Source organism: Bombina bombina, chromosome 1, assembly GCF_027579735.1.
Source record: "Bombina bombina isolate aBomBom1 chromosome 1, aBomBom1.pri, whole genome shotgun sequence".
Classification (NCBI taxonomy): domain Eukaryota; kingdom Metazoa; phylum Chordata; class Amphibia; order Anura; family Bombinatoridae; genus Bombina; species Bombina bombina.
In genome coordinates this window covers 518,039,747-518,052,268 of record NC_069499.1, presented here as the reverse complement: position 1 = coordinate 518,052,268, position 12,522 = coordinate 518,039,747, and the positions used below count along the sequence as shown (strand labels likewise).

Sequence of the window (12,522 nt, the reverse complement as noted above, 5' to 3'; positions counted from 1 at the left end):
CAAACAAGGCAGAAGACTGACGAAAATCCTTAGTCGGCTGTAAATAAAATTTTAGCGCACGTACTACGTCCAGATTGTGCAGAAGCCGTTCCTTCTGAGAAGGATTAGGACACAAGGAAGAAAAAATCTCCTGATTAATGTTCCAATCAGAAAATACTTGGGTAGAAACCTTTTGTACATAAAACTACCTTATCCGAATGAAAAATAAGGTAAGGAGACTCATACTGTAATGCTAAGAGCTCTGATACTCTATAAGCAGATGAAATAGCAACAAGAAACAAAACTTTCCAAGATAACAACTTAATATCAAAGGAATGCATAGGCTCAAACGGAGCCCCTTGAAGAACCTTAAGAACTAAATTAAGACTCCAGGGCGGAGTAACTGGTTTGAACACAGGCCTGACAAAACGATTTCACGTCTGGTACGTCCACCAGATGCTTATGCAACAAAATAGACAAGGCAGATATTTGACCCTTTAGGGAACTTGCCGATAATCCCTTCTCCAAACCTTCTTGGAGAAAGGACAGAATTCTAGGAATCCTAACTCTACTCAAAGAGTAGCCCTTGCATTCACACCAATATAGATATTTACGCCATATCTTGTGGTAAATCTTTCTAGTCACAGGTTTACGAGCCTGAATCATGGTCTCAATGACCGATTCCGAAAAACCCCCCTTGGATAAAATTAAGCGTTCAATCTCCAAGCAGTCAGCTTCAGAGAAACTAGATTTGGATGAAGGAAGGGTCCCTGAAGTAGAAGGTCCTTCCTCAACGGAAGTCTCCAAGGTGGAAGAGATGACATGTCCACCAGATCTGCATACCAGACCCTAGAAGGCCACGCCGGTGCAATGAGGATCACCGACACCTTCTCCTGCTTGATTCGAGCAATGACTCGAGGTATAAGAGCAAACGGAGGAAATAGGTATGCAAGATTGAAATTCCAAGATACCGCCAGGGCGTCTATCAGTACAGCCTGAGGGTCCCTTGACCTCAACCCATACTTCAGAAGCTTGGCATTCTGCCGAGATGCCATGAGATCCAATTCCGGTTGACCCCATTTGAGAATCAGGCTGGAAAAAAATTCCGGATGGAGTTCCCACTCCCCCAGGTGAAAAGTCTGCCTGCTCAGGAAGTCCGCCTCCCAGTTGTCCACTCCTGGGATGTGGATTGCCAACAGACAGCAATTGTGCGTCTCCCCCACTGAATTATCTTGGCTACCTCTGTCATGGCCAAGGAACTTTGCGTTCCTCCCTGATGGTTGATGTAAGCTACTGAAGTTACGTTGTCCGACTGGAACCTGATGAACCGAGCCGAGACCAACTGGGGCCAGGCCAGAAGAGCATTGCTCTCAGCTCCAGAATGTTTATGGGCAGAACAGACTCCAACTGAGTCCAAGTTCCCTGAGCCTTTAGAGAGCCCCAGACTGCTCCCCATCCCAGAAGGCTAGTGTCCGTTGTCACAATCACCCAAGAGGGTCTGCGAAAGCAGGTTCCCTGGGAGAGATGGTCTAGAGACAACCACCAAAGAAGAGAATCCCTTGTCTTCTGCTCCAGCTGTATTTGTGGAGACAAATCCGCATAATCTCCATTCCACTGACGGAGCATGTTTAACTGCAGAGGTCTGAGGTGGAACCGGACGAATGGTATGAAGTACTTTTAAACTGAGTACATTAGCTCGGTGCTGGCAGCAGCGCTGTATACAGGAACACAGAATCAGGCTAGATGAGTGACAGATTGCTGGGTCCAATGGGCAGTGCCGGCGGCACTTGGCAAATTAGTTCTACAGGCATTTTCCTCTCTCTGCTTCTGCTCACAGCAGGTGCTGCGCGGCCTGATATTCTGCCTGTGTTACACCAGAAGGGAAGGTGCGCGGTCACGCACCTTACAGGGAACATTGCCGCCAACACAACCTTTGAGAAGATTCTGGGAGCTGTAGCAAGGCCGAAAGGAGGGGCCACGAATTGGAAGTGTGTCTAGAAATGCAAACCTTAGAAACTTGTGATGATCCCTGTGGATGGGAATATGCAGGTATGCATCCTTTTAATCCACTGTTGTCATAAATTGACCCTCTTGGACCAGAGGAAGAATGGAACGAATCGTTTCCATCTTTGGGGAACGGTACACTGAGGAATTTGTTTAGACTCTCGAGGTCTGAAATTGGTCTGAAGGTTCCCTCCTTCTTGGGAACCACAAACAGATTGGAATAGAACCCCTGTTCCTGCATCGGGACGGGAACTATCACTCCCAGATCGGAGAGGTCCCAAACACAGTGTAAGAACGCCTCTCTTTTTATCTGGTCTACATATATTCTTGAGAGCAGAAACCTGCCTCTGGGAGGAAAGTTATTGAACTCTAGTTTGTATACCTGGGACACAATGTCCGCCGCCCAGGGATCCTGAACATCTCGAACCCAAGCCTGAGTGAAGAAAGAAAGCCTGCCCCCCACAAGATCCGGTCCCGGATCGGATGCAGGCCCTTCATGCTGATTTTGATTCCATAGTAGGTTTTTTGGCTTGCTTTCCCTTGTTCCAAGACTGATTGGGTCTCCAGGAAGGTTTGGACTGTTCTTGCTTGGAAGAGGAAGAATTTCCCTTGAAATTTCGAAAGGAAAGAAAATTACTCTTATGTCCCTTTTGTTGGTTTCTCTTATCTTGAGGGAGAAAATGACCCTTTCTTCCCGTAATGTCAGAGATTATTTCCGTCAAACCCGGTCCAAACAAGGTCTTTCCCTTGTAAGGAATCGCTAAAAGTTTAGACTTAGACAATACATCCGCAGACCAAGGTTTTAACCATAAGGCCCTGCGGGCTAGTACCGCAAAACCTGAAATCTTTGCTCCCAGTTTGATAACCTGCAGGGAAGAATGTGTGTAGAATGCACAGGCATGCTGGTTTGAACCTACTTTTGGAATTGACAGCCTGTTACCTGCCGTACTTAGACTGCAGCACTACACTGCCACACTTGGATGTTTTCCCTCGAAAGTGTGTACCAAGCTTCCTGTGACCCTACACTGATTAGGTGAGATCGCTCATAGAGCGCAATGATAACACAGTTGTTATTCACTGGCGGACCCTGGTCCTGGAGTGCCGGTGCATTCTACACACATGCTTGTTTCACACTGAGGAGAGTTACATATATCCATATGTCTTAAGCAATATTGAATATATGAACTATCATTATTACGTTATCCATACTCTTTGGAACATTACGTTGCTACATACGCATGAACTGCATGGCATAAAATTGTATTCTCTTCAACTGTCAGACCTTTGCTTACAAACCACGCTGCTACATTTGCATGAACTGCTATATCTGCATGAACTGCATCATTCTGCCTATTTTATTGCTTGCATTCTACTTTATACCCATGGCTTTAGTCATTCATTTATACAGCATGAGATTCCCTTAAGCCTATGGGATTGGCCATTTTCTCCAGTTTATGATCTGACATCCACTTTTTGTTTGCTCCTTAGTAACTGGGGATGCCCAGTTTGTTCTTTATGTATATGTTTATTTGTTTGTATCTGGGTCTGTTTATGGACTTAATTTAGGATGTTTTTTCCTGCATTTAGGTTTTGTTCACTTATTAAACTTATTATATTTTTATGCCAATTTACTTGGAGTGCATAACTTCTTTACATAGATTCATTATTAGTGCGGAGACATACATATACATATATAGTTTGCACCCCTGTCTCGGCCTTGTTGGCACAACCATGTTATCTCTGCATGCGTCAGGAGTGAGGCTGTGCAGGAATAGCATAATCGAGGACACCCTAAACTAGCCATCGCAAGGACAGAAAGTTCCTGTGATCTCATGCCTGTCAGTGGGGTGCCTCTATTCATGAGCTTCACATTGCATCTCATGCTGTTGCTGGAAACCTGCATGTGAGGCTATACCACAGTAGTACAGTTACAGTGTTTTCTATGCTTTGCAGTCAGATAGTTATAGACATTGTTACTGCCAAGCAGATAAACTTACTGAAACCTAGAACTTTGTGTATTTAAGCCATGCACAAGCACACTCCCTGAGTTACAAGTGTTTGTATCATTTTATAAGCTATACTCAAATTACTATTATATATTATTACTGCTTGTAGTGTGATTTGAGTCCATGAATTTCAGCATAAGAATCAAGGATAGGCACAGACAAAGGCTGTGGCGGACATTTTGCAAATTACAGACCTTAGTGAAGGACACCAAGGTCCATTTGAAATTAAAAACATTGTTTTATAGTGCTTGGTGTTATTGTACTGATGCAGATACCACTGATCCTATAACCAGCCCTTGTCTGGCTATACGCATGTGCCAGTGTCACTCACTGTGTCATTATATAGCGCTGGGTGTTATTATACTGATGCAGATACCACTGATCCTATAACCAGCCCTTGTCTGGCTATACGCATGTGCCAGTGTCACTCACTGTGTCATTATATAGCGCTGGGTGTTATTATACTGATGCAGATACTACTGATCTTATAACCAGCCCTCCTCTGGCTATACCCATAAATGAGTACCACTACTGTGTCATTATATAGTGCTTAGTGTTATTATACTAATGCAGACACCACTGATCCTATAACCAGCCCTCCTCTGACTATACCCATGTGCCTATGTCACTACTGTGTCATTATATAGTGCTGGGTGTTATACTGATGTAGATACCACTTAACCTATAACCAGCCCTTATATGACTATACGCATGTGCCAGTGTCCCTACTGTGTCTTTGTATAGAGCTGGGTGTTATTATACAGATGCAGATACACATCCAGTATTTCACTCAGGCTTTATTTATTCCATAACGTTTCACCCAATATCGCTAGCAGTCTCTTGACAAGCCACTAACTTCACACTACATTTTTTTTTTTGTTCCTATTATTTAATCAGAAAGAAAAGATATACTAAGGTTGTGGCGGACACTGTAAGGGCTAGTCACGGACACCAGTGTCCGTGTACGGACACCTTGCCTATCCCTGATAAGAATATCTTTATATCTTTGAAAAGTTGTTTAAAATGATATGCCCTCACTGGTTTTCAAACCTGTTCTCAGACCTCCCTAACAGGCCACATATTGAGTATATCTGAACTGGAGCCCAGCTGATTAGTAAACATGGTTATTTTACCTCTTTGGCCTGTTGGGGAGGCCTGGGGACAGATTTGATAACCAGTGCTCTATTTGAATCATGGAAAAAAAAAAAAAAAAAAAATTGTGTGTTTCATGTCACTTTAAAACAATTTACTAAACCTCACAATGAGCAGCTAATACAAGGTAGATGTTTCTCAGCCCCATAAAGTTTTTTTTTTTGTTTTTGTTTTTTTTTTTTAAGAAAAAAAAAACAAAACACACAGGCTAGTTTCTTACAGTTCCCTGTAGCAAGAAGCTTCCTATTTGCACTCACACATGTAGTTTTATTACTTGCATACTCAAATAACCTTCAGTTTGAGGTTAATGATGTTTTCAATATTCTCTCCTGCTTATCTATTTATCTTTGTCAAATAGAGACACTAAAAAGGTAATTTTAAAACTTGACGAAGCTGCAGCTACAAATTAGAAAAACTTTGCAGCAAGGCTATTATGTCAAAGATTTTCCTATTTTAATTTAAAGGGACATTGCACACTAATTTTTCTTTGTATTAATGTCCCTTTAAAAGAGCCTCCAGTGTGAATTTATTAGGAGCCAGACAAGGACACTTTGTCACCAAATATATTTAAAATAATCCAACAAATTAGTATTCACAAATAAAATCCTTCATGGCTCCCTGGTTTGACGTCAGTTTTCAAGTTGTGCTTCGGTTAGGTTGACTGCCACACTAAAGCAAATTTACATGCACACACACAGCCAGCAATGGATGAGTCAGACATATGAGCCATGTTAAAGTGAATGTCAATTTTGATGCTAAAGTGCCCGGTTTTTAAAAATTCAATTAAAAACAGGGGCACTTTAATTCATCAAAATTTACATTTCACTCCTGTTATGAAGAAAAAAAATAAAAAAAATAAACCCTTACCTTTTAATCTTTACAGCAGCTCCAGCTTCCTCCACCCGTTGCAAAGCCTCTTCCTGGGTCTAAAATGAGGAATCCGGCTTCCTCCAATCACGGCGTTGAATCAGACACCGATTCCCCCGGGGGGAAGTCGTGATTGGAGGATGACCTATCCATCATTTCTGATGTCAGAAATGGCTTGCAACGACAGGAGGAAGCTGGAGCTGCTGTCAAGTTTAAAAGGTAAGGTTTTTTTCACAACAGGAGTGAAATGTAAATTTTGATGAATTAAAGTGCCCCTGTTTTTAATCGAATTTTTAAAAAACGGCACTTTAGCATCAAAATTGACATTCACTTTAAGAAGGGCTTTTCCTATCTTTGTGCACACACACACAGAGAACACCTTGTTCTTCCCATGAACGAACACATTTATAGGGCCCATTTTACACATAAGTAGATAAAAAAAATGACAGTGCATTGCTACTTGAACATATTTAACACATATACATACATCACATTGTATTACCAACTAAACTGCACTACATTGGTCTTGCAGCTTACAACAGGGACATTTTCTTTTCCACATGACTTTGCAGACCTGGTGGATTTCATAGTAGCAGTTCGATTGATTAAAATAAACGTTTCTGAATCTGTGCCATTGACAAAGTAAGTAATGAGTTGTGTTTTAGGTAGGTTTAATACCACATTTCTTCTTGTACTGCGTTAACTATATCTAGCATATATCGAACTAGTGAGGAACAAATTAACCAGCCAATCCTCAATCCAAATAAACATCAGTCATCTTAAAGGGACAAGCTACTCCAGAATACTTATTGTTTTAAAAGATAGATCATCCTTTTATTACCTAGTTTTGCATAACCAACACAGTAATATTAATACACGTTTTACCTCCAATTATCTTGTATCTAAGCCTATGCAAACTTCCCCCTTATTTCAGTTCTTTTGACAGACTTGAATTTTAGCCAATCAGTGCTGGCTCCTAGGAACTCCATGTGCGTAATCACAGTGTTATCTATATGAAACACATGAACTAACACCCTCTAAAAAAACTGTCAAACTGTCCTGAGATGAGAGGGGGCCTTCAAGAGCTTAGAAGTTAGTATATGAACCTCCTAGGTTAAGCTTTCAACTAAGAATATCAAGAGAACAAAGCAAAATTGATGACAGATGTAAATTTGAAAATTGTTTAAAATTGCATGCCCTATCTGAATAATGAATGTTTGTTTTAGACTAGACTGTCTTTTTAAAGGAACAGTCAACACTTACATACTCTAAATGCCTTGCTTAGTGCTAAAAAAAAGAAATGTGAAGTATTTAGTACATCACTGAGTGCTTGTTTTATATACCCTCTGGCCACCCCTAGCAGTTAGTTTAAAAGCAGTGTAGGTGGGAGGTACAATTGATCAGATGTTGTACCACCAAATCCAGAATAATAACAGAGCAGTGGTACATCATCATCATCATCATCATCTTACATGAAGTTCTAATGCAGGAAATGGTTAATCACAGGTAGGGGCATCTAGTCATTTATTTTGTATTAACTATAGAAATTAAACCATAACATTTACTTTAACTTCAAATAAGTCTGCAGCAAAATGTTGCATTGCAAGTAATAAATATGGAAAAATAGTTTTCAGAATCACACTTTGTTCCACGTGTGTGTGCTGCACTAATTGTACCATCTGTTTTATATTAAGGAGTAGAAATGTATTGCTTAATAAACCTAAACAAAATTAAGATTGTAAATGTATATTTTTTTTTAAAGTGAAGGTCAATTTACATCAATGAGTGCCCGGTTTTTAAAAATACTTTTTAAAACAGGGGCACTTTCATTGATGAAAATTAACATTGCACTGGATTTTAAGAAATACTTACCTTTTTCTCCTGCAAAACCGGATCGCCGATCTCAGCCTCAGTTCCTCTGTAGTGACGTCAGAAATGACAAAAACCGGCTTCCTCCAATCATGGCTTGCACCCCAGAGCGTCCAGCTCGTGATGCCTGGCTGTGATTGGAGGAAGCCAGTTTCGTCATTGCTGTTGTCTACAGCAGGAAGAAGAAGGAGGGAGATCGTCGATCCTGCTTTGCAGAAGTAAAAGGTAAGTATTTCTTAAAATCCAGTGCAATGTTAATTTTCATCAATGAAAGTGCCCCTGATTTTAAAAGTATTTTTAAAAACCGGGCACTCATTGATGAAAATTGACCTTCACTTTAAATCCATTATAAAACAAAAACAGCCCTTTTAGTAAAATGTAACTGATTACCTACTCAAAGTGTGGCATTCCCACTAAATGTGTGTGTGCAGCCAAAAGCTTGTGTAGAAAGCTTAAATGTATATGCAAATGTATTAGAAATGCTGCACTTTTAAGAATCTACATTTTTTTTGGGGGGGGGGGGGAAGAGGGGGCAATCTATATATTATAGTCTACTAGGGAAATAGCATCTATTCACAATAATAACGCTTTAACCCCTTAAGGACCAGCGACGTACCCTGTATGTCACTGGTCTTTTTTTGGGACTTGATTGTTTTATAGCGCTGTCTTGCCACCAGCGTTGAGACTGTTGAAGAGTAAACTTTGGTGGGCTCATGTGACTTCAGGAGCACATGTTTTTAGCACTCTATGGCCGAAGTGTTTGCCACATTGTTTAACATTGCTACAAATATTCAGAATTAGAGCATCTAATTTATTTCACTATGACCCTTCAAAGCTTGGTGATAGTTAAAAACCTTCATGATTCAGATAGATCATGGGGGGAAAAAAAAAATCACATCAGTTTAAATGATCAAATTTTCTTAGTTCTCTTTCTAACCATTGTTGAACAGGATATCCCAGTATGCACACGTCGAGAGCACTATATGTCAGCAAGGTTTGCAACAATGTAAGACTATTTATTATAAGGCAGATTTACCAAAGGCTGAGTGCCCTTATTGGTTACAGGGTCATTCATTCAACACTGCGCCTGATATTTATGAAGCAGAAGTTTAAACCACTGCTTCATAAACCATCTCAGAACAGAATAAAATCACTTTAGCCAGATCTGACCGGGGTGATTGACAAGCCCTACTCCTTGTGTAATTGGTTGCAAAAGAGCAGGGGGTATGAGTAGATGTTTGTGCAATGATAAATACAGGGAACAATTACAAAGATCTGACCACGATTTGCGATCCCACATGGACATGTTAATTGTCAATGGTAAAACTGTCCCTATACAGTGTTTGCAACAATGTTTTTAACAGTATTGTACAGTGTTTCAAACAGCCATAGAGTGCTCAAGACAATGCACCCTCATTAACCTTTTTTTATATTGACTTTCAGGCTCCTTTGCCAAAATCCTAAAATTTCATTTCCAACTTTTTTATTTTTGGTTATTCAACATATCTATCGACAAATACCACTGCTTGGTTAGTTAATTTCAAATAAATGCCGACCCTTGCTGTAAATATGCACTGATCGAGACAGTCACTTTTGGAGTTATTTTGTATGTGTGCACTTCTGGAACTGTGAAATACAAATAATACAACTATATTACTGCACTATGAAGTCACACCGAAAAAAACTACCGATGTCTAGGAGCTGAACTCAAGTATCCATGAAGACAAAATGCAAGAGGCCCCTGAATTGCAAAGGCTGGGTATCCTATGCACATCTCTTGCATCTGCCTCATCTTTCCTATACCAGCAATTCAAACGATAACCATGAACTGCTCTCACACCTGAGTTAATACAAACAGTAGTGGGTAGATGACATACAATACGGATTCCCTTCTTCCCCAGTTGTACCAAAACCACTGCCCCATCTTATAAGCACTGTAATAAACCCGTCTATTAGGGGAATAAAAAAAAATATATCACTCCGTCTCTACTACGAGAAACTAGACGAGAAAGATATAGCGAGTCACAGCCTTTGAACTACAACGGCCGCTTCCAATGACATCCAGAGCAAGGGGGATCCAATGACAAAGACTGACACACATCCATATTTTCCCCTGTACACACATAATGGAAAAAACCAGAGCGTCAGAACCCATCTGCATGACGTCACGTCACACCCTACAAACCCCTTCACTTCCGAATGAGTAATAAATATAAGCAGAGGTCACGTGACACATGGGAAGCGGCTACCGTTATATTAACACTCACTTGTTCTCCTTTGCTGCCTTGATTGCTGCGTCCTGGTCGCCCGGTTGAGTCTTAGTACTTTCTTCGGCGGTAGTGACTTCAGACTTGGAGCAGAAGTATCTGTTGGGTGTCATACGAGCGGTTGTCCGCCACAATGACTTGCTGCCATCTCCACCACCATCGCCTCCTGCGGGTGGTACTACCCCGGCGAGACTGCGGAGAGTCCGTGGAGTAAATGCTGTGGCGAGAGGCTTTCTAAGCCCGGGCTGTAGCAACTCTCTAAGGAACGCTGAGCCCCCCATACGAATCATCTTTTTCTCACAGCACTAATTTTTTCCTAATACAGTAACCGCCTGCGAAGTGTCTGTCTGCTCACATGCAGTGGGCTTTCTATTTCGGTAGTGACAGTTCACGGTACCCACCCCCTAGCAAAGCCTCATTGGCTAAACTACCTAGCTGTCATTTGAACTGTATTTTGATTGGTGAATGTTAGGATATTTCGCGTCTTTGCAAAAGTGGGCGTGAACTGTGAAGTCTTCTAGAAAATTAGCCTGAATGGTATTGACTATTGAGTGTGAGATCTGACTGAGATGCAGCTACTTATGAGCTGCGCACGTGTCCCGCAGCTTGTCCTGTATAGTTAGTTTAAAAACATCCCAGGGGGACAACCTTTTCCATCATTTGTTTGAAAGGCAGTCTTGTTTGCATGGTAAAGGTCATACAGACAGTATAGGGCAGGCATTTGAGCAGTCAACGTATTATTTTATATACGGGAGATACCAAGCGCAAACAAGTAATGTGTGTCTGAATAACCATCATTTTTAAACAAGTAATGTGTGTCTGAATAACCATCATTTTTAATGCAGTAAAAACAACAATCTAGTATCGGTAACACCCAATGTTTGGTTGTTATTTTTCCTTCATTCTGAAGGCCAATTTGAATGTCATTCACCACTGGTCGCAAAGAAACATGAAAGAAAGAAAAAAAAACATACTAATGTACTTTATGGTTGCAAATTTGTTTTGTTATTTTGGTATCCTTTGTTGAAGAGCATTCCTAGGTAGGCTCAGGTGTGTGTATCGTTACTATATGAAAGCTTTTTGTAACAGTGTTGCACGTTATTGTAAACACTTCACAGCCTTCCAAGCCTAAGTACACTTTTCAGCAAAGAATAGCAAGAGAGCTAAGTAAATTTGATTACAGACATAAACTGATATTTTTTATTTTTTTTAGAAATACACTCTGTCTCTCAATCATTAATATTTAGTCATTTTTGTCCCTCTTAAATCTTCCATTTGTCTTGCATGTGCCCTTTAAACTCTCAAATTGTCTTGTGTGTCAAATAATATCACAGAACATAATTAATAGTGGGGAAGATACTTGAAGGGATTATAAAGGATTATTATTGATGAGAATTTGATTTTATGAGAAATAGTTCATCAAAGGAAGGAAACGGAGCACCAGCAAGGGTTAAAAAATCTTGAATGCTTTATTCCATAATCGTTAAAAATCAGACAACACACAGTGGATAAAAACCTGAGAGTCAGCAGAGAGCCGTTGTCAAAAGCTGATAGCACATATAAAATTAAAACCACCCTTTATAGGTACAAACTGACTTCTATTGGTTAACACTAATTGAATGATTTAACACTTTAATTGCCTGCATATACAAAAAATCTCTTGCGGTAAGGCAGGAGTAAACCAGACCTATACAATCTAATATCAACTCACAAATATATACAAAAGTATCAACATATTGATAAATTCCAGGAGGATGAAAGGAAATAAATACATTCTACACATTTCAACTTGTATAGATTTAATCTTGTTCATATGCATAACACTGAACAAATCACTTATCCTAAGTTCTATTCCAAAGAGTTAGTGCAAATGTGCGTTTTGAACAGGCCCATGTGGGAGAAAGATTCACTTAATCATGTACATATATTATATTTCATTTTCCACTACTATTTACCCAAATCAAAGCTCCTAGATATCTCTATGAGCCAAATGGTTCAAATGTCTGTTATAAAAACTTTTTCAAAACTAGTGAGACCCCTGTTAGACGGGATAAAGAATAGAAATATACAGTGTATTGGTCTTGCCCAAATTATATGTACTAGCAAAGATATATTCAATTAGTCTCAATAGAATGTGTATAAAGTATTTGCAAAATGGGGTAATATCTATTCTCTAAGATGATGATACAATACAGTTATTATTCGGAATATGGACAGTGATATGATTGAGACTTGTGTAGTCTACTGACCAACTGTTATTTGTTTAGCTAGAGAATCAACTCTTCAAGCTCAAGACAAGTATAGTCACTATACAAACCTTACATTCCAAGAAAATGCATAACTATAAAAGATGTCATGTGCATGCACAAAGCATACCT

The 12,522-nt window shown here is 40.0% G+C and overlaps 1 protein-coding gene across 3 annotated transcripts in view; it reads right to left on the bottom strand.

The window, feature by feature from the left end:
- Nucleotides 1–10,509, bottom strand: part of GLS (glutaminase) — a 1,045,544-nt gene extending 1,035,035 nt beyond the window's left edge. For all 3 annotated transcript variants that reach the window (XM_053698626.1, XM_053698625.1, XM_053698624.1), the window contains exon 1: nt 10,145–10,509. In XM_053698626.1, coding sequence (XP_053554601.1) covers nt 10,145–10,434 — 290 coding nt within the window. In that variant the 5' untranslated portion in view covers nt 10,435–10,509. The remainder of the gene's footprint in view (nt 1–10,144) is intronic.
- Between the last annotated feature and the right edge of the window lie 2,013 nt (nt 10,510–12,522).